At 39.1% G+C, this 23,167-nt stretch overlaps 1 protein-coding gene across 4 annotated transcripts in view; it reads left to right on the top strand.

The window, feature by feature from the left end:
• SHPRH (SNF2 histone linker PHD RING helicase) overlaps positions 1-23,167 on the top strand; it is a 40,581-nt gene extending 17,414 nt beyond the window's left edge. For all 4 annotated transcript variants that reach the window (XM_081186270.1, XM_081186269.1, XM_081186271.1 and 1 more), the window contains 19 exons: positions 703-866; positions 957-1,213; positions 3,686-3,807; positions 4,986-5,074; positions 6,492-6,584; positions 9,010-9,117; positions 10,833-10,975; positions 11,724-11,897; positions 12,197-12,259; positions 12,592-12,817; positions 14,565-14,708; positions 14,949-15,050; positions 17,008-17,079; positions 17,989-18,177; positions 19,047-19,139; positions 19,437-19,523; positions 20,703-20,881; positions 21,415-21,495; positions 22,776-23,167. In XM_081186270.1, coding sequence (XP_081042396.1) covers positions 703-866; positions 957-1,213; positions 3,686-3,807; positions 4,986-5,074; positions 6,492-6,584; positions 9,010-9,117; positions 10,833-10,975; positions 11,724-11,897; positions 12,197-12,259; positions 12,592-12,817; positions 14,565-14,708; positions 14,949-15,050; positions 17,008-17,079; positions 17,989-18,177; positions 19,047-19,139; positions 19,437-19,523; positions 20,703-20,881; positions 21,415-21,495; positions 22,776-22,872 — 2,483 coding nt within the window. In that variant the 3' untranslated portion in view covers positions 22,873-23,167. The remainder of the gene's footprint in view (positions 1-702; positions 867-956; positions 1,214-3,685; positions 3,808-4,985; positions 5,075-6,491; positions 6,585-9,009; positions 9,118-10,832; positions 10,976-11,723; positions 11,898-12,196; positions 12,260-12,591; positions 12,818-14,564; positions 14,709-14,948; positions 15,051-17,007; positions 17,080-17,988; positions 18,178-19,046; positions 19,140-19,436; positions 19,524-20,702; positions 20,882-21,414; positions 21,496-22,775) is intronic.

The following is a 23,167-nucleotide window of genomic DNA, read 5'->3' as shown; positions in this document are numbered from 1 at the left end:
TCATTGATCAAGGGAAGTGGGACCTTCTCTAAAACAGGATGAACTCCAACTTTTTGATCTGCAGTATTATAGATTATGACAGTGTTGGCCAAACTTGGGTCTCCAGCTGTTTTGGGACTACAATTCCCATCATCCCTGACCACTGGTCCTGTTAGCTAGGGATGATGGGAGTTGTAGTCCAAAAAAACAGCTGGAGACCCAAGTTTGGCCAACACTGGATTATGAGACCTAATAATTGCATTTACAATTGGCATCTATTTGTTTTTAGTAATAAACTTAAGAAACGGCAACAACAAAAATATTATTTTAAGCACTGGGAAATTTTCTACCCTCTATCATTGCCACCATGCAGTAATCCTTGTTCAGGAAAGCCTCCTAAGAATTAGGAGGAAACTGGAAACTGTCCTTCCATGAACTTCCATATAAAATTTACATTTGTGATTGAAGCCTAGATTTTGAAAAATGTCAGTGCTTTGAAATTGCTGGTGGACTCTGTGTGATACTTATAAGGGAATGTACTGCTTATTTTAAGCTTTCACAAAGATTTGGTTGTATACGCAGCACCCAAGTTCCATCTCTCCTGCCCAAAGAAAGCAAGCGTGAAGTAATTTTACTTGTCAGGCTTAGCTAGGTTGCATTGTGTATAAGCTTTTTTAAAAAAAATTCTTGCTTGCAGTAAAATGTGCTGTTCCTTTGTCATAGATTTATATGGATTAGTACTGTTCCTTGGAGCTGATCCTTACTGGGTCAAATATTGGTGGGATCAGCTTCTGTATCGACCATACTGCAGGAAAAACACACAGCCTCTCTACAACTTCATAGCCAAGATAATGTGGAGGTCAGCAAAGAAGGACGTGATTGACCAAGTAAACACACAAGTTCTAAGAATATGTTCATAGACAACATTTTTCACCCAATACTTGAGTTACTCATTTGTCGTTTCATTTTATTATTAGATTCAGATCCCTGCTCAGACAGAAGATACACACTGGCTCTATTTTTCTCCTGTGGAGAGACACTTTTATCATCGCCAACATGAGGTCTGCTGCCAGGATGCTCTGGCAAAACTCAGGAAGATTTCTGATTGGTCCCTCAAACTTAGCAGCTTGGATCGGAGGACTGTTGCTTCCATTCTGTACCCTTTGTTGCGCTTGAGGCAGGCCTGCTGTCACCCGCAAGCTGTACGTGGAGAATTCCTCCCACTGCAGAAAAGGTTAATTACATTTATTCTAAAAGTGACTCTAGACCTCTCATAATTACGGGACTCTTATACTGATGGACATGGGTCAGTGGGGCTTATTTCTGGGTAGACTTACAATATTGAAATGTAAAGGTTGGGCTTTTTCTGTAGTTACTCTAAAGTCAGTTGGTGAGTGAAATTCACCAGTTTGGTATATGAAAGAGAAAGCTATTTGTTATTCATTTGGACTTCATATTCCAGGCAGTGACTCTTGAAATAGCAGAGTACTTGTGAAGTTGAATTTATACTTACAAGACAGCGTTTGAAAATACCCTGTATATTCTGCATACAAAGCAAGACATACATACATCTGTGCAACCTGCTGTAGTCTTGTTACCTCACCTGATGGAACATTAAAGATAGTTGTTGAGGTTCAATGTCAGATAATATGCAAAACTAAGATCCCACTCCATGTTTTTAATCATTGTGACTTGCATCAACAAAGTGCAAGTGAGGTTGTAGTAGGAAGGGGAAATTAGTGGAAAGTGAGGAAGGAAGCAGAGGTGCCCTTTGCTTGCAAAAGAGCAGCTTTTGATCCAAGGCTATGAATGAAAAGATATCAAATCTTTTAATTATCTTTAACTTATAGTATTCTGAGGCAAGTAACTGAGCAAAGAAATAAATAGATCTAAACCATGCAGATAGGTTTAGCCTAACTGTGGTTGGGATCCATTGACTTGTTTGGTCTTTGCTCTTGACTCAAGACTATTTGTTTACCATAAATCGAACAGTGCTGAAGAATCTTTTACTGCACACACCACCAATTGAAATTCACATTTTCATCTGCAACCAACAAGTAATAGTACTGATTGATTAATCCTTTTCAACTCTGCAGATTACATGTTTCTATACTCTGCTGTGAGAAGAAATAGCATAACAGTATGGCAACTCATGTTGACTATTCATACTATCACAGCCTAGAAATACTAGCTTTTATTGGGAGCAGAATATCGAAACTAACTTTTTAGTGTTTAAGATGATGCAGCAAGTTCAGGAAATGTGTCAGTGAAATAAAGCAGCTTTAATTTTAACTGAAGGGTTTTATCTGTCCTAGCAAACTATATTCAGTGGAATGTTCATGGGTAGCAGCAACATAGCCACTTCATTAAAGGAGGAGTACAGTAACAATAAAGTAGCTCCCATAAAAAGGACTGCAGAAAAAGGATTTGTTTCTAAGCTCTTTTTGTCTGAGAGCAATAGTCCATTTTTACAACAAATGGTTGAAATTACTTGTGGGTATCCTTTTACTTCTGTGTCCATGACACAGTGCTAGAGCTTCTGAATAATAGAAACAATGAACCCATCGTCTCTATCAGGTTAGCAAGCTAGTTCACTGTTGCTTTGCTATCCTGCCCTCTGTGAAGCTGGGGGTCCCAGGTTGTCTTTTATCCACATAATAGCCTGGACCAGTCTCTTGGTTTAGATATAGAATGACATCAGGTTTCTTTGCCTGTTGTTAAATATATATCCTTTTCCTCATAGCATGTCTTTTAGAAATCAGCATTTATTATTTATTTTTACAATTTGAACCTGACAGTGAACAATGCCTACTTTCTCTGTTTCTCCCACTCTGGTCCTGTATTGTGCCTGGGGAATGTGAACAGGAGAGTACTGTTGCGCTCATATCCTGCTTGTGGACTTCATAGATAATCTGGCTGGCTCGGTGAGAACAGAATGCGAGACTAGATAGCCTTTGTTCTGGTCCAGATGGGCTCCTCTTATATTCTTAGAACAATCTGCTTCTCTGTTAGGGTGCTTCCACCTGGAAGCCTTCTGCAGGTTTCTGTTCCTTCTCATTCCACTTTTCATCAGATTATGAGATAGCAGCGTACTGTCCACACCATTTAATTTTTTTAAAAAGCAAGCAGCTGAGTTAAACGTCACCATAAACAAGCCCAGACTGGAATGTTTTTAAAGTGTTTCTCCCTTTTCCGTGGGCTGGCATAGCAGGTCCAGTGGAGAGTTTGGGGCTGTGTGTCAAATAATGAAGATTATTTGGCTTGGCCAATGGCATCATGAGACCTTGAACAGCATGGACTGGGGGGAAAGGAGGAGACCCTTCTTCAGGGTAACAATCCCAACTGCAGTTTCTTGTCCCCCTCTCCCGTAGGCTAGGAGTGCCATTCCACTATTTGTTGTGTCACTAAGGTCATGTTACTTGGTCATGTCAAGTCAGTCATTATAGTCTCTCACCACACTTTTGCATATAATGTGGATTACAAGGCATCTAGGCAAGGATTGTATCATTTTTTCTGTATATTAAATGGAATATATTTAGTAAAAATATTAAATAATAGCAGTAGAACAGCATCATATTTGAATTATACCAGTTGCTAGCCCTTTCAGTTTATTATTGTTATAAAAAGTACATTCTTGAAAAGGTGGATTTATGACCTCTAATGCATATTGAATGCCGGCACTTCATGCTTTGGGTCTCTGTTGCAGCACAATGACAATGGAGGAGCTTCTAACATCACTACAGAAAAAATGTCGAACAGAATGTGAGGAAGTCCACAGGCAACTAGTGTGTGCTTTGAATGGATTAGCTGGTATTCATATTATTAAAGGTAAAATTGGCTCATAATAGTTTGGTGTGGTTCTTATGACTGCAGTAGCACTCGTATATTTTATTTATATTGAGAGAGTTCTTTACTATTTGGTTAATTCAGACTAAATCCAAAGGGCTGATTTGTTTTGCCTCGGATTCCTCTAAGCAAAATATAAGCCTCTGTATCGAGCCACTTACTAACTACGAATATCCCTTGGCTCTGAGCACCAAACTAAATTGGACTACCTGTGGAATCTGTTGGTTGTTTCTTAAATAGTTAAATACCATCCCAGGTGTTTAGGCATTTCTTTAGTAGAGTTACTGGTAAATCCTAGAGGAAAATGTGTATGTTCAGGATACTCAAGAAATGACATTTGTACTAGCTGCAAGCAAAGCTGCAGAATTGTAAGTCTGTGGAAGGTTAGGAGGTGTAAGTCGCTGAAATATTACTTCAAGATAGACTTGGTACACCAAGATGCAGGAAGAGAAATTTAATCAGAAATTACGATGGCACTTGGGGAAATACTTGCATGCCTTTTTAAAGCAGTCAGCAAAGAGGAGGGCAGTTTTACAGGCCCACTCAAAAGTCTGGTGACCCAGCACACAACTCTGCATCAGCATAAGAAGTACTTGAAACTAACAGGGAATAGTGACTATGTACAGTTTTATTTTATATCTCTTATCTCAAAAAATATTTTTTACAACATTTTAAAAATATGTTAACTTTATCAGTGGCTGCATACACAATTTTACTGTTTTGATCTTAATGCTACAATAGGTTTGCCGGTCTGTCTCTGTCAAGCTTCCATGTGTAAATAGCCAAACAATTTAATATAATACTTTACAGTGATGTTTCTAAGTGTTGGAAATAGGGAATTATTTCTGTTTGGGAACAGACATAGAAAGTGTCTGTATCTTCCATATCCAGGGTGGGAAGAGGGTTCCCATTGCTTCTACTTCCCTGGAATGAAAAATCACAGTGGTAGTAGTAGAATGCTGTGTTTTAGCTTTGTTTTCACAGTTGGAAATTTATTCTCCAACTCCTTTTCAGTTATAATTTGTTTATGCAGCATAGATGTCTCAAATTAAAATGCTTACTAAGAAATCCTGATGGCACTGCGTGTACAGTTGTAGGTAATTAGACATTTGAAAGACAGAAATCCCAATACTCCAGTCTGAAATATGCTAATTTTTCAGGTGAATATGCATTGGCAGCAGATATGTATAGAGAGGTGCTGCGTTCCTCTGAAGAGCACAAAGAGAAGCTCAAAACAGATTCATTGCAAGTATGTGCATAATCTCTGAAGGCACTCTTTAAACTAGTACAGAAATTTTGTGGAACTTTTTTTGCCTTTTTCTTGGCTTTTATGTCTGTTCATGAGCTAAAAGATTGATCACCAGATCAGCCATCAAGTACCAACCTCTTTTGCGAAGAGAGACCTGGTAATGTTGTCAACTTTCAAAAATCATCATTGTCACCAGGCATATATTCTGATATTTAGGAGCCAGCTTATATTTTGTATCAGTTTAGTTCATTCTATCCATAAGAGGAAAACTAATTCCTCTGTTTGAAATAGTGTTACATCCAACTTCACATATGAATAGGCATGTGCTAGGCAAGCATTGGGTTGCAACTAGTGCGTATACTGCCAGTAAAAACTATGATTTCTTCACAAGGATCTCATAATTGTTAAGCACCCTGGAAGTATGGAAGACCAGGATATAAATATTTTGAACAGTAATACTCAATCTATGGTACCAGATGAACAATGTAAACAGTGAGCTAGGCCTTTCAGCTGGTGATAGTGGGGGTTTTTTTTAAAGCATCACTATGGAATACCTGTGGGCACCTATCGTTCTATAATGTACAGGAGTCAGTTTATTACACTATTACAGGAGTAGAGAACAGGATCTGGCCAGTGGACCAAGTTTAACAGTGGGACAGAGATGCCCACCAGCCAAACACCTAATTTCAGAATGTTTTTGACCCTACTTGCCCACATAGATTTTGCAGAGAGCTTTTCAAAGTACTGTACACGACATGACACTCAGCTGTTTTTTGAATCTTCGAAGGCTGCTTACACAATTTCACGTATGTGCGCTGGGGTTCGGAATGTAACCCCCACATAAATGGGGAGTCACCTGTACTGTTCCTTTTTGTATAACATGAATAAGTGTATACTGCCATAACTTTGAGATGGGGGTAGAAGATTATTTACCGTATATACACGAGTATAAGCTGACCCGAATATAAGCCGGGGCACCTTATTTTACCTCAAAAAACTGGGGAAACTTATTGACTCGAGTATAAGTTGGTTCACCACACCACAAACTCTCCCCCCCCCAGCCCCTCCTGTCCCCCTGCCTACCTAGGTTTATTCTCCAGGTTGCTGCCAAAAGGCAGAGGCTGGGGGCGGCAGCGGAGGAGAAGGAAGGAGCAGCCCGAAAGAACTGTTTTCAGGCTGCTCGTTCCTCCTCCACCACCTTTGCCGCTGTCGTAAATGCGCTTGGGTGGGACCCTCACTTGAGTATAAGCCAAGATGTTTTTTTCAGCTTATATACACAAGTATATACGGTAGTTCTATGTGGTAATGTGTTCATGTTTCTGTGGGGATTTTACTGCCGATTTAAACTGCTTATTGTTTGTAATTGTCACCATACGTCAAACTTAATCACTGCTGCCTTTTTTATTGACAAACGCAGAGACTTCATTCTACGCACAACTTGATGGAGCTTCTGGCAGGAAAGCATCCTGGGATATCACCCACTTTGCGCGATAGCAGGCTTCAAGAAGAGGTGATTGTACACTGTGTGCACTTCAGTGTATTTAGAAATGCTTCCTGCAAAAGAATTTATAAAAGAATGTAATTTGTTACAGGATAGCTCCGAGGCCTCTTACAGAAATGCTTACAATCCTAAGGTCAAATGTAAGGAAATTCCATGTTTGCCATATCTTTCCAGATGCAGCTGTAGTGTACTTTCAAGGTCACAACTGTCAGTAACAAGCTGAAGGAACAAATGAATAGTTTCCTTATGGAGACTGCTGTGCTTAACTTCTTCATAACCTTATCCTGGCTATTGTTGTAGAGTTAATGCAGTTCTTCTCAAACCTCCACTAACCATACTGGGCTGTTAATAAGAATAGAAAGAGTTTATGGTTGTGAAGTTGAAGGTAATTGAATTGATCGGTACTTTTAAAGGGCTGCCTTTAGGTAAGAGAGACAGAGCAGGTCAAGACAGGGCCAGTCACTGCACAATTAGGACCTAAGGTTTATTAGGGCCTGGATAAAAGTTTGGCTGGGATAGCTGAAGCTGAAAAACTAGCAAGGCAAGAATGAATACCAATAGATCAGATGTTTTGAAGCTGACCAAGTAACTTTTCACAGATGATGAAAACAAGGATGTGACATTTAATGAAGAACAAACTGTAGAATTGGAGAACAGAGTGGGAATTAGTGGCAATAGTTGTAGCGTTATATTTGAATAAGAATTAAGAGGGATAACAACCAAGTCCATTTGGATAGGAACAATGATTTGAAGGCAAGATTGCATGAAAATGCACACTAAAAATGATGGCATCCACTTAGGAGGCTGGTAAGTTTTCGTCTTGCTTAGGTGAGGCTGTTCTACCTTCAGTTGATTGCTTATAGACAAGAGCCAGCTAGGCACACCCTCAAACCCTGGCAAGTTCTTTCTTTTATCATCCTTTGCTAGCTACTACAAGTGCCTGAGGGATGCGGGTGGCGCTGTGGGTAAAACCTCAGCGCCTAGGACTTGCCGATCGCATGGTCGGCGGTTCGAATCCCCGCGGCGGGGTGAGCTCCCGTTGTTCGGTCCCAGCTCCTGCCCACCTAGCAGTTCGAAAGCACCCTTAAGTGCAAGTAGATAAATAGGTACCGCTTTATAGCGGGAAGGTAAACGGTGTTTCCGTGTGCTGCTCTGGTGCCAGTTCGTGAGAGCAGCTTCATCACGCTGGCCACGTGACCTGGAAGTGTCTGCGGACAGCGCTGGCTCCCGGCCTCTAGAGTGAGATGAGCGCACAACCCTAGAGTCTGTCAAGACTGGCCCGTACGGGCAGGGGTACCTTTACAAGTGCCTGAGTAATGTTTCAGGTTGTACAAAGGAGCATTATGTATTAACTTTATTTGGAAAATTCATAAATGGCTTATATCTCCAAGCAACGTACAGATAAAATGTGGCAAAAAACCCCAATTAAAAATAAATATGCATAAGATATTTTTTTTTAAAAAAATAAAACCAACAAAACTTGATAGGCTTGCTAAAATGGGAGAGTTTTCAGCATATGTTTTAAACAATGTAGTAATGGTGCCTTCTTAATGTCAGTAGCCAGGAAATTCCAGGGCACATGCCACACATGGAAAAACTCGATCACAAATGCACAACAGGCAGCTTATGGGACTGCAAAAGTTGTAGTTCTGCAGATCAAAGTGATTGAATAGGCACATGTGGGGCAAGGTGAATTTCTTAAATAAACTGGTCCCAAGGAATTAAGAGTTTTATATACCTTAATATCAGTTTATTTTGCTAATGCCATCAAAACATCTAATGCTTAATATATGCTACCACTAATAAGGTGATAGACAGGATCTCTGCCCAGAGTAGAAATTCACAATGTTAAAGGTAATTATCCAGATAAGTGTTATGGATAAAGTAATATTTCATTGTTGTCCAGAACTGGTAAGTTACGTCTGTTGTTGATGATATTCAAATAAATTTGTGATATTCCAGATAAACATGAATATCCTTTCTATTTAGAAAAGCTGTGTAAGTTTCACTGTGTTCTAGGGATAAGGGCAGTCCTTACTGAAATATAGCTTTCAAAGAAAATATTCCCTATGGTTGGTTGGTCTTACTTACTATGGGTTGCCCATAGAATCATAGAGTTGGAAGGTACCCCGAGGGTCATCTAGTCCAACCCCCCTGTGGTGCAGGAATCTCAACACAAATGTCTCTTGAGTCCTTCTGTAGATTTTGTTTTAGGTAGCAGCTGTGTTCATATGTGATTCTAGCTTGGTATAGCAATTTATGTTGTGGCCTTTCTGGAGAGTGAAAGTAATTAAAAATGGCCTAACACTCTTCTAAAAAACATAGGATTCTATTTCATCTACATTCACTGGTAATAATATATCAACTATTAACTAACAATGTTGTAAGTATTTCAGTGTTTGGTGTCTTTCTCTCTTTATCATTTAAAAAACAGTGTGAGCAACTCCGTCAACATTATATGAGCAAATCAAATGCAGAAGTTTCTGAAGCCCACCAGGCTTTGCAACCAGTGCTACAGACAATCCATGAACTCCAGAAGAAAGTAAGATTTTGTAATATTTTTGACTTGCCTTTTGATGATATGTGGGAGCTTATAAATCTCTAAAAATGTGTCCATGAAAAGATTCCCTACTGCAACAAGCTGGATTAGAAGTGGAGTTCTAGAAAATTGGCCTTCAGTGGGTTATATCCAATGCTGCAGTTCCATTAATGCAACAGACTGCCACAGTGCAGGTGAATTTCTACCCGTACAACAGGACTCTCTGTGGTTCTCCTGCTCCCTGCAGCCCCACTCGTGCCTTCAAAAGTCTGCTGCAGAGCAGATTTTTGTGGGTGCAGGGAGGGAGGGAGGAGAGGAAGGCAAAGTCTTATTATGTGAATTAAAATGTGCATGCCAGTTTTAGATACAACTAACACACGGTTCTTCCACATAGTTTCTACGGAATAATGTATGTTCACGTTTCTCTGCCTCATTCCTGTCCGTAAACATTTAAGATGCATAAATTGACCTGTGAATATACAAGTTAACAGCTTCAGTACATGCAAATGTTATAAAACTTCAGAACTTGCCAAATAAAATAGATAAAGCAAATTTTCTTTATCACAGATTTTTTCTGTTCCTCCAAGGAGCTCATTCCATCTTAGGCTAATTTACTTCACACTTGACAATGGACAAAAGAGCATGATTGGCTGAAGCTCATGGCTGATCCTTCTGAGTCTAGTCTGACACTCTGCTGCTGCACTCTACGAGACACATTGTGCGCTGGGATGATAATGAACACTGATGGCTATGTTCAGGCATAACACTGTGATGTGAATGAGCCTGGGGCTTGCACACAATTCCCCTTCTGCCTGGGCATGGCCACAAGGAATTCAGAAGGTTTCACTTCCCTTTTTGCTTATCCCTGGCATCTTGTTTAATTCAAACTGACAAGTTGCTAGTTTAAAAGAAGCCAGCTCTTTCCTCCTCTTTGCATTGGAGGCGAGAGTACGAGTTTCTGAGGCTTACGTATGCTCATTCACAACACTCTAAACCAAGGCTTATTTTAACAATCAAATGCATCCACTGTGACTTCCTCAATGAATCACATTTGCATTCGTTTCTTCAAATGTAAGTTGAGCAGTCGCTTATACCAGGTTTGGAACAGCAAGATCAAGGGTAGTGTCATTTCTGTAATCCTTAAACAAATGGTGTTTCACTTGGAGATGCTTTGTTTCTCTAAAACTAATAAAAAGCAGTTCTCCAGATGAGACTTGCTTATCTTTCTAAGAAGCAAAATAACTTTAAGGTAAGAATATGTCAGTTTTTAACATGTAGCTCCTCAAGAAAGATCTTAGGAAATAATTCACTACAATAGGCCTTTCTCTTTTAAGCCTCATTTTGGGGTGTAACATATGAAGAAAGGGGGGAAGTACTCATGTCATTAAAGAGATATGCTCACCTAATTGCACTGTTTCCACAGTTTCAAATATTCCTCATTTATTTTTCATTGTTAAATCTAGCTACTGATTTGTCTCTCGCTGTCTTAAATGCTACAAAAAATAAGTAAACAGAGTAACAGAAAATACTTAAACAATTGTTTATATTTAAAAATCAGTTTTGAAGTTATCTAAGATGACTGCAGTGTGTCAAAATTTACCTGGGGGAAAGCTGCTGGTCTTGTATTCACAAGGAAGTGTGTGTTTCTCAGGCATGTCTTTTTATCACACAAGATGTGGCACATGTATTTATGGGCCTATTTTCTGTCCTACATCTAGATGCGCTCCAATTCACCTTGGTGGTTGGATGTGATCCAGTCAGCAATACAATATGCTATTGATGAGGAGCTTGTTCAACGGGTGCAAAATGATCTTACTAGCAACTACAAACAACAAACTAATAAACTCTCTATGGCAGACAAGTAAGTCAGCAGCTACAAAGCAATGTTCCTTATCATAGTTCTCAGGTTTTACTCAGTTTGTGACAGCTCATACACCATGCCCCAGGCACTGCTTGCTTGCAAACATCTGGGCTATCATTTAACATTTGAAAATGCTTCAAATGATGTATCCAAATACAGCATTGGTTTTCAAAAATGTAAGTCTTCTGTTCCCTTTTATGTTGATTTTAATCTTAGTTGTGCATTAGGTGTATTTTTATGTTTGAGATAATAGTCTATGGATTCATTCATCTCTTTAGCAATTATTTTTGCTCTGGAGCGTAACTTTTTTTAAAAAAAATTACATCATTTCACTCTTAAAGCACCATTTTCTAGGAATAAGTAGAATTGTATGTATATTTTAAAATATCAGCTTGGTCACTGGCAATTGTTCTTCCACTTTGGGAGTGTCACATTGCTTAAAAGTATATATTGGTGTATGCTCTGCATTGACTTGCCCTTTCAGAAAACTGCATTTGTCTTGTATAGGCACATTACCTCACTTATAGGCTACTCACAGAGAAGCTCTGTATTCTGCCAAAAGTCAAAAGCAGAAACGGTTTGCAAGCTGTTAGCCACATAGCCAGTTATGATTGTTCCTCTGATAAAAATTTGAAGTAAGATATACATCCTCATGCCATTCAGCCAGAAGAAGTTGCATACAGTATATGGGCCGTGAGTCAATCCAGTGATTTCAAAATAAAGTTTTGACTTTTCCTGTTTTTGCTAGATTCCGTGACTGCAGAGGCCTTCAGTACCTGCTCACAACTCAAATGGAAGAAGTGAAGAAATTCCAGAAACGTGTGAGAGAGGCTGTGAAAAAACTGGAGGGCCCTCCTTCCAAAGAGGTTATCGAGGCTGCCACTATCTGCCATCTGCGTCCTGTGAGGTTGCCCCTAAACAAGTAGGTGTGAAAACACCTAGACCTCTGTCACTGCGATTCCAATTAGCATTTCTTCTAATAATGAGACACATATCCCACAACTGAAATGAAGCAATCAAGTGTGTGCATGGATCCTGTTGAGTTTTTAAAAACCTAAATATATTTTTCTGATTCTCATGTTATATTTCTTATTAGGCATCTCAGTGGGGTTAGTTTCCAAATCTTTTTATTAATTGAAAGAATACTGATACCAAACTTTGGAAAATTTAATTGTTTATTGATCTTCTAAATCTTTCTCTTTGTAATATCTTGTATTCCAGCTGTGTCTTCTGTAAGGCCGATGAATTGTTCACAGAATATGAGTCAAAGCTCTTCTCCCATACGTAAGTGATTTTTCTCCCTTTTTGTGCACTTGTGATGAAAGCAAACTTATTTCATTGATCAGAAAGCAGTTTCTGCTGTGACCTTCTATATCCTTTCTGGATAGAAACAAGGTTCCTTCTCTTTGAGAGCTGCTCCACCTCTTGGGAGTGTGAAACTCAGGTGAATTATGTTCTCTTTCACTGTGTTTTTGTAAGGAGAATTGGTATAAGTTTTTAAATAAGGTCACTATATCAAGCACTGTAGTGTTTGTTTGCCTGTTATCTTTGATTTTATTAAGATTCATACGGACTTCAGATATGATGACTACTCTAATTCTTCTACATTATTTAAGTGTAAAGGGACAGATGGCAATCTTTGAAGAAATGATAGAAGATGAAGACGGTCTGGTTGATGACCGCTTACCTACCACAAGCAGAGGTCTCTGGGCAGCAAGTGAAACTGAGCGCTCTTTGAAAGCTATACTGTCTTTTGCCAAAGCTCATCGAATAGATGCCAAGGCAATTGAAGAGGGCAGCATCTTCTTGGAACTTTTTGAAGCATGGAAAAAGGAATATAAGGTACAACAGCAAGAAGAAATCATGGTGAAAAGTTCAGAACATAAGGAGCATTTTGAGTTGGTTGGTTGATAGGCATATAGACAACTCATGCGTAACAGTCATAGTGATTGATTTATTTCCACAAAAACATGCTGCTTACAAAAATTATAATGACAAGAGTCATAAAACAGCAATATATAATGGTGGCGCTGTAGTCTAAACCACTGAGCCTCTTGGGCTGGCTGATTAGAAGGTTGGCGGTTCGAATCTGTGCGACGGGGTGAGCTCCCATTGCTCTGTCCCAGCTTCTCCCAACCTAGCAGTTCCAAAGCATACCATCCAGGGGTCCTTTACCTTTACCTTTTACCTAACAGATAATCATTTCATACAATGATAATTCATTCAGTAAAGAATAAGGATGGTAATAATACATAGCACATACAACCACAACATTTCATATGTGTGATCAGTATATTCTTATTTCTGTGTTAGGCAATTGTCACAGGCCACCATGACCCCTTGCATTTCATAATCTTTTGATTTCACTGTTCACAGTTGTTTTCTTTTGGGTGGGTGGAGATGCACATAATGTAAATGGTCTCAGTGCGCAAATACGTAACCAAATATGTTGGGTAACATATACTCAAAAGGTTCTGCTCTGAATAATGAAAGGGTATGCCACAACAAAATGGTTAATGTACCACAGAGCTCTTTGTTATAGATGTTCCCAAAGCAGTTTTCTCTAAACTAAAGGGCTTGTTTTGAAATGCCATTCCCAGCTCTTCATTGCTCATGTCTCAACCCTTAAGTGCAGGATGGAGGCTTTGTCATACAGGCAGTCAAATTACTGGTGCTAATCAGCCATTTATGACATTAATGTCCTTCTAGTGTTGCAAGTGGGGAACAAATTGTCTCTTCGCATACGGTTGCTTTGAGGACACATATGGAGACGTGTTACCAGTGACAGAAAAGGCTGTGCATTTGTATCTTCCATCTGTCCAGTACTAGTAAACTTTCAATTGGCTATGTAGTCTTTGCTGTACTGTACCTGGTAACTCTACCAAGGCCTCATGTTCTGTGATGCATGGTAGCAGCATTTAAAAACTGAAAATTGATTCCTGTGAAGGCATTTTTAAGTTGATATAGTTCTTTATTCCTCAAACTATAGCTGTTGGCTAAGAGAATGAATTGTAAACTAGGAAGCTGTAGGTTAAGTCTCATTTTAGGCAGAAATTAAGTAGTCTTTAGGCAAGAGGTAGTGTCACAGCATTGGATCCATAGCTGCAGTTTGAGGATGATAATAATACAGGCTTACTTCCCTAGGTCATTGTAATGATATATACATGATATATGTGCTAAGAGTACTGTACCTTTAAAATATTGACTTATATTTTCTCTAGTTTGGCTATGTTTCAAGTTATTTTGTGAAAGCAGGCTTTTTATTCTGTCTTTGGACCCTTTAAAAGCAATAACAACCAGGAATTGTGCATACTGAAGTGTGCTTAGTTTTGCGAAAATAGATGGTTTTCCCACTCATAGCTAACACAGAATTTCTAGTTTACTGTAACTTTCTTCTGTGTACCTGTGTGGGTGGGTATGCATATGTTTTGCACCACAAAGTACAGTAATTTTACAGTGCAAAGCTGTAATTTTCCATTAGATTTTTTCTGTTGGTGTTATTTTGAAATCCTTAGTGCTGGGACACAGAATTATTTGTTAACCACAGCTTACTGTGCTGCTGCTGATTATCTTTTTATCTTCCCTTCAGCTGCTTCATGAATATTGGATGGTCCTCCGGGATCACGTGTCTGCCATTGATGAGCTTGCCATGGCTACAGAACGGTTTAGAGTGCGTCATCCAGAAGAGCCCAAACCCAACCACCCTGTTCTTCACATAATTGAGCCGCATGAGGTGACAAGATTGCATTGTATCTGAAAAACAGTAGTGCTGATTAAGCCACCATTTGGGACTGCTGCTTGCCACTAAACAGGACTTTAAAACCTCAGTCCTGCTGTTTGTTGAATGTTCATTTTGTAGCATCTCTTCATTGTTTTGGGACTAGATATAACTTGCACACCAGGATTATGTGTTTATTGTATTATATCTAGAGATTGCCTTAATGATCACTGAATGGTTCAATTTCTTTTCTAGGTAGAACAAAATCGAGTGAAACTCCTGAACGACAAAGCAGTTGCCAAATCACAGCTTCAGAAGAAACTGGGCCAGCTCCTCTACCTCACTAATTTGGAAAAGGTAAGGTTGACTTGCACCATTTCCAAATTACATTCATGTGGAACCCTCTATTACCTTGTAGGTACGATTTTCTCTTTAATCTTCCCTCGTATTGTTTGAATATCTAAAAGAAAGAAATGAGGGAACAGGGATTCCTACAGTGGTGCCCCGCAAGACGAATGCCTCGCAAGACGGAAAACTCGCTAGACGAAAGAGTTTTCCGTTTTGGAAGTGCTTCGCAAAACCAATTTCCTATGGGCTTGCTTCACAAGACGACAATGTCTTGCGAGTTCCTGCTGGTTTCCCCCCCCCCCTTTCTAAGCCACTAAGCCGCTTATCAGCTGATCCGATCAGCAGATAAGCTACTAAAAGCCGCTAATAGCGCTAATCCGCTAATCCTTCAATGGGCTTGCTTCGCAAGACGAAAAAACCGCTAGACGAAGAGAATCACAGAACGGATTATTTTCGTCTTGTGAGGCACCACTGTACTTTGCATTGGCATTATCCTCAAAGAGATTCTTGGAGCCGAGACAAGAAAAGCTGTGCTGAGGTTCTGCAGATTTTACCTTCAAGTATGTCCAGTATGGATTTAAAGGGTACAGGATAGACTCAAAACTATGACTCCTTAAACAGCTGTAGATACCTATTGCAGATGTTTGTATACCTATGTCAAGAAGCAGGATACCTTCCAGACTGTGCTTCATAGCTCTAAATAATACAGTGGACCCTCTGGACACGAACTTAATTCGTTCCGGGTGTCTGTTCACACCCCGAAAATTACTTAAGTAGATGCAGCATTTCTGTGCACGCGCGCGGCGCAGTTGAGCGCTTCTGTGCATGTGTGAGCCACGCAGAGCGCTTCCGGGTTTGCCGTGTTCACAACCCGAAAGTTACGTTACCCGAAGGTAACATAACCCAAGCGTCCACTGTATACAAATTGCTAACCTTCACATAATTGGGACTTTCTGCTGATTTGTCACTGCAAACTGCTCTGATTAAACAAAAGGAAAAATGTCATTCTTCCTTTAATGCCAGCTTTGTAATTTTTAGATCATAGTTATGAGAACTATGCAAGCCATTTTTTGCACAAAATGAATTCATTCTCTCCCTCTCTTATATACATGAACTTACCATACTACATAGCTGGCTAATTCTCAGGGAAGTTTCAAAACCAGTTTGAAATACTGAAGCAGGCTGTTGCCTAAATGATAAAAAAGACAGAAGTCCCACTGGGCTTGTACAAGCTCTTGGACACACCTAAAATTGTCTGGATTGTATTTTAAAATCATGACTCAGAATTAACCCCCCTCACCCCCCCCCAGTTGCCCCTTGGAAGTTTTAATAGTTTTCCATGGGGTTGTTTGCATTCATCAACCATAGTGCTTTAAACAATTCTTTTTAAACAATATCTCTCATAGAAATCCTAAAGTGGATCACTGAATCTCAGACAGCATTTTCTCTTTTAGTTTTATAACTCCTGAAAAATACTGGCTTGGATCCAAATATGCCCTTCTGGTTACAGAAGGGCTGTTGACCGAGAGAGAGAGAGAGAGAGAGAGAGAGAGAGAGAGAGCGCATAGCATGAGAAAGTAACCCCAATTCAGAAAAGATTTTTCTTTTTCCACAAGTTTATTAATGGAGTTTGTATGCTACAGCTTGTATTGTGTGGTTCTCATACTGTAATAATGCAATCCCAAGTACATTATGGTACTGCACTGTAAGATGTCTTCCACAAACTTGCACAAGAACACTTGGATAGCACTAACACACACATGAGTCTTTGAATCCAAGCTATTGCTTTTATTTTTCCAGGTATTGATTTATTTTTAACATACTTACAAACAGGTCCTATATAATGAATTGCCAAACTTACCACACTTTAAAGTTGTTCCGGCTTCAAATCATTTGTAAGATTACTTTAAGTATTAATTTACTTTTACTCCCTCACCCAAAATGTTTTTCTTTAATACTTCCGTAGTCTCAGGATAAAACAACTGGAGGAGTGAATCCAGAGCCATGTCCAATTTGTGCACGGCAACTGGGAAAACAGGTAAGACATTCACCTATTGATTTTTCTGTAGAGGATCTTAAGATTTCATATTTTTAAAGTTAGTGCCAAACAAACTTCCCTGAGGAGAGCATTCCACAGAGAACCACCACAGAAAAGGCCCCTTCTTGTGTTGCCACCCTCTGGACTTCTTTCGGAAGAGACACCTGAAGGGCCCTTGATGTTGATGACAGGGTCCAGATTGGTTTAAGTTGTGTTTTTATGCTCTATTTGTAATTATATCCATTTCACTAACTCCTTGTTTATTACCTTTCTTTTGACTTTATAATCAAAAGCTCTGTGTGTGTAAATAGCTAGCTAGATAGCTAGATAGATCGATAGATAGATTATAGATATAGATACAGTGGTACCTTGGATGTCAAACTTAATCCATTCCAGGAGTCTGTTTGACTCCCAGAATGGTTCAGAAACTAAGGCGTGGCTTCCGATTGGCTGCAGGAGCTTCCTGCACTCAATCAAAAGCCGTGGAAGCTGCGTTGGATGTTTGGCTTCCAAAAAACGTTTGCAAACCGGAACACTCACTTCCGGGTTTGTGGCATTCGGGAGCTGATTTGTTCGGTAGCCAAGCCGTTTGACAACCAAAGTACAACTGTATATAAGAGATAGATAGAGAGATATGAGAGATTTTTCTGATTATTCCAGAGATCAGTGTACAGTATGGGGTAGCAACATCACTAATGGCTTCTTCCCTGATTCATGCCTTTAGTATCCTTAAGTAATGTGTACATATTAATTGCAACCAGCATTGTAGATGGATTTCTTCATGGAACTTAAATTCGAATGTTTAAAAATTACAAATTTCTACTTAGTTCTAATGTATTGTCATGTTTGCATGTGAACTCCAACATCTCATATGTCTTTGCACTTACTTGCTGTTATTTCTCCCTCTAGTGGGCAGTGTTGACATGTGGACATTGCTTCTGCAATGAGTGTATAGCTATTATTATAGAACAGTACAGTGTTGGCACCCGCAGAAGTTCAATCAAGTGTGCCATCTGCAGACAAACAACATCACATAAAGAAATCTCCTATGTCTTCACTGCAGAGGCAGCAAACCAAGAAGATGATATACCTGTGAAGGTAAACTGTCATACAGATGGGAACTTTTTATATTGATACAAGTTTCTAATCATCCTGTAAGAGTATTTACATTTTTCTTACTTGGAAGAAAGTTTAGATGGCATGCTGACTGGCAACAAACCTAGATTTTTAGGAGGGAAACCAAATGACTGATTTTTAATGTTTTAATATGTTTATGTTTGAACTGAGTTTTCTGTAAACCACCCAAGGACTTCAAACATTCAACAAATGTTCTGAATAAATAAATGGCAGCAGTCCGTTTTTTTAAAAAAACATTTTAATCACTGAGATTTTATTTATGGGCAGTTGGAACTTGCTGGTAGTTGAATTTGATTTTGTGAAGTTTATAGTTCTTTAGATAGCAGAACATACTGATTAATCTGTTGATATTTATAGTGCCAAGCCCCAAATACCCTCCAACCATCAACCAGCCATTGGGCTGATTGGATTTTAATATACACACCCAATGCCTACACCAAAACCTTCTTACATCTGTAGTCATTAAAAGTTGTGGTCTCATTTAATCCCAGTACTGCTGTCCTGTGTCTTATTTTATGTTACTTTACGTGTGCCCACTCCACTCACACCTTGTGCTCCACTGCACCTCAGTCCGCAACTAATTACTTTTAATTTAAAAAAAAAATCACATGGAGGAACTTCTATTTGAATAACATTTTTGCGAAATGCTTACAATGTTTATGCATAACTTTTAAAAATAGGATAGATTTCTTTATGGAAATCATTTATGGCAAATTTCACTGTATATATTTATGTAAACAAACATATCAACACACAGTGTTACTGAATGACTTTAATCAGATGTGAACTATATAAAGGAAAGATAATCTTCAATTTCTTCTTTTTCAAAGGGAAGTCATTCCACCAAAGTGGAAGCTGTGGTCAGGACTCTAAAGAAAATCCAGTTCAAAGATCCAGGAGCCAAATCCCTAGTTTTCTCAACGGTATATCTAAAAGTTTTAATAATTAAAACGTACATTATTCAAAAGGTGGTATATAGCTAGATTGTTTATTTCATACATTTTGTTTACTGCTCGATTGTAAATGCACACACACACACCTCAAAGCTGTTTGGATTGGGTGATGGTATAGCTAATGAAGATAATTTTAAGTTAAGATGAAATTAGGATACATGGGAAAGTGTATCTTCTAGTTTTCTTCCCACCTATTTTAGATGCTGGGTGCTCTGATAAGTACCATCTTGTTTGTAATATGGAAATATCTTCTTTTTTATTTTATAGTGGCAAGATGTGCTCGATATCATTGCAAAAGCGCTATATGATAATAGCATGGAGTTTGCTCAAATCAATGGAATTAACAAATTTCAGGTATGTTTCTTCAACTGCTCACTGACTGTAATCTAATCCTTTGCTTTGTCTTGAGAGTATCATTATGAGGATTTCAGAGGACAGACGTCTGCCGGAATATATTGAGACAGGATTCACCTAACAAGTCCCATTAGCAGAAGCCCTGCTCAAGGGTTTCTGCTTGCACAACGGAGCTTCCTCCTATGCCCCCAAAATTGGGGGGGGGCAGGCAAATTCCCAGGACTAGGAGGTAGGGAGAACAGGGAAGATTGTTCCATCTGGCAAGCTGAAATGCTTGTGCTGAAGGAAGAATCAGAAGACTGTGACATTGTATTTGAGCTGATAGCACCTAGCACTTGCTTGGCGCAAAAATAAAAAGAATTAAACTGTCAGAGAGCTAGGCTAATTTCAGAGCTACTAGAAAGAGAATGCCCACTCCCTGTTAATTGCAGCTAAGCAAGTCAAAATAACTCAGGAATGTGCATGTAAACACCCTCCCCCCAAATTGTGTCTGGACCAAGCTCCATCTGAAAAGCCCCCTCATGCCCACCTAGCACGTTTAATCTCTGAGGTCATCAGAAAGAAAGGAGGCAGCAGCCAGGCAACCCTCTATCATGCCTGAATACATCTGCAGCTGTACTTCATGCCCAGGCACCCTTCCCGCATACCTGTGCTCAGGTGTAGTGCACACCTGCTCTCTCTGGCTCAACACTCTCACATCACATCTAGCCTAAGACTGTTTATTGTGTTTTAATTATTTACAGTGATTTTAATTAATCACGTGTCTGCTTAGGGAGCCAATTTTGGTTTATAACGTGGGATTAAAATTTAATCACCCATTGTTCATGTTCATCGCTGCTGTGAAGTTAACAGTGGCTAAGGGTTCCATTTCATGCAAGCTTTGAAACCCCTTCTGACTAGCTTCAGGTCCTTTGCTGCAGTGGTGATGAGCTGCTTAACCGCAGGGAAGGGAGGAGGGAAAATTATTCTTCCAGAGCTGGAAGGGAAGGAATAGTTATAGTCATTGTTAACAGGAGAGAGTTATTGATGTATGTGCACCAATACCTCTCAGGTCCACTCTGTAAAGAATTTAGGATTCAAGTGTCACTGGTCTGTCACACTTTATAGCAACTGAATTTGTTCTTAAATATACAGGGAGCTGGTGAAGTTTTGAATATTATTCTTTATTTTGCCTTTCAGGAAAATCTATCTGCATTTAAGTATGATCCCAAGATCAACATATTGTTATTGCCTCTCCATACTGGCTCGAATGGATTGAATATTATTGAGGCAACACATGTCCTCCTAGTAGAACCTATCTTGAATCCAGCACATGAGCTACAGGCCATTGGCAGAGTGCATCGCATTGGGCAAACTAAGTAAGGATCAAAACTGTTTTGGGCTCACCTAACTGCCACTGAATGCAGTGTATGTATAACCACTCTGAGGTTTTCTACAGTTAAGTGGTATATAAATTCTATGAAATAAATTAACTAAATAAATGCAGCATTAGGATTTCACATAGCTTACAGCAATAAATTGAGAGTAAGTGGCAGGTCAGTAGAAACAGGAAGTACCAGCAGAACCAACCACTTGCCAATAACCTGATCTCATAATGACATTGGCTGGTCAACACCTGTCAAAATTTCTGTAGCCAGTATTGTCCTAAAGCTACATTATAATTCTAGCATTTTCTGAAACATAAGTGGTTTATAATACACATCACATGCTTGTTGTTGGAGCTATTATAGAGTAAACAATAAAGACTATGAAGGCTGTAATCCTAAACTCCCTTTCTAGGGAGTAAGCCCATTGAACAAAGTGACCTACTGCGTAAACTTGTAAGGGATATCCCTGTAAGTGTAACAACGTGTGCTGAATAGTCTTTTCTTTCCCGAAAAAAAAAATTCAGGCCCACGATTGTTCATAGATTCTTAATCAAAGCAACAATTGAAGAAAGAATGCAGACAATGCTGAAAACTGTAGAAAGGAGGTAAGTAAAGCCTGTCTATACAATATTTCATTTTTCAAATTTGTATTCAAATTTGCAAGGGCAGCTACCCCAGACATAGAAACTGAAATCCTAGACACTTACTGCTATGTAAGTAAGTCCTAGTGAACTCAGTAGGACTTACTTCTGAGTAGATATGCATGGTGTTAGAAGCCAGAAAAAAATGTTAAGAAAAATGTATTATGGTGCAAGGGGAGGCATTATGCAAGTGATATTTCTGCAGTCACAAATGATTATGAATTTCTACACAGTACTCACAAATGCAACAAGTGGGCTTGTTGCCCAAAGAATATTGCTTTCCCCAAGCAAAATAAAGCCCTTTGAAGTATTGTGGAAATCAAACCCCTACAGCAGAAGAGTTCCCCTAAGGATCAAACATTTGAATCCTAGGCAGTAAGTAACTGCATGCACACTTAGGTATAAACTCATCCTATGGTAATGGTTCTCTTTGTCCTTTTGATTTGTATGTATTTCCAGATCTTTCATGTATGTAGAAAGCCCTATAATCAAAACTAGTGAGGTGGTTTGTCATCACATACATTCAAACTTTACTCCTCATTGGCATTATTTTCAGGCTACTGGAACTGAAGAGCTTGGGGACATTTTTCCAAACAAAATTAAGACAGAGTGAATTTACTTTGAAATTTTGTATTGTCTGATATTCATAGTGAGCCCAGATTGTCAGGTAACATGCAAAGCAGTGTGCACAAAAATCAACGCAGGTTGTTACAGGTGGAGAACTATATACCTGTTTACCATTCACAAGCACAAATTGGCCTTTTCTGTAAGTCTGCTTTTACAATAATAGAGCAATCTAAGTTGGTTTTTTACCATCTTTTGTAGGTAACATAGCATGTCGATAACAACTCTCATAAAGTTCTTTAAATACACAAAAGCTGTTTCAATAAAAATATAAAATTCTTTTGCATATAAAATTCTAGCAACTTTCACAACTTAATTTTGTGAACCTTGATAATACAAAAATGACTAAAGCAAAACACTGGCTTAGAAAGAAAACAGCTCACAAGCAGCTTGTCCTTGCAAACCTACTTTTGACTATTTTCTTCAGGTAAATAGACAGCTTAGTCCACCTTTAAAACCCAGTGCTGTGCTTTTGAGACTCTCCTTTTCAACCATGATCATTGCAACCTCTTTAGTAGAGCTGCCTCTTGTATTTAATGAATGTAGATGTGAGCTATATTTCTCATATTTTAAAATGTATTTTTCCCTTCTCCCCTCCGATGTTCCCTCATCCCCCAAAGCCACTCTAGTTCTTCCATGAAGCAGTCGGAGGCCTCTGTGTTAACAGTAGCTGATCTCGCAGACCTTTTCTCAGCAGAAACTGAAGAACTCGAATGAAGCAATGGATTTCATGCTCTTTTGAGACCAGAAGAGGGCCATAACCTACTTGTTTTCTAAGCAACACAACAGAAATAGCTAACTGTTCAGAGGTTCCTGTAGATGTCACTAAACACCCACCCTTATTAGGCTTCCATGAACTGATAACAGTTTCCACTAAGTTATGTGGTTGTGGATTTCTCCAGCACATTTCTGTTAAGAAGAAAACTTGCACTTTACACAAGCACTACATTAAGTATAGCTTTGCACTTCCAAAGAACATGAACACCCCAGTACAGATTTTGTTTTGTGATTT

The sequence above is a fragment of the Podarcis bocagei genome (assembly GCF_964188305.1).
Source record: "Podarcis bocagei genome assembly, chromosome: 3".
NCBI classification, from domain to species: domain Eukaryota; kingdom Metazoa; phylum Chordata; class Lepidosauria; order Squamata; family Lacertidae; genus Podarcis; species Podarcis bocagei.
This window is presented reverse-complemented; position numbering and strand designations above follow the sequence as displayed.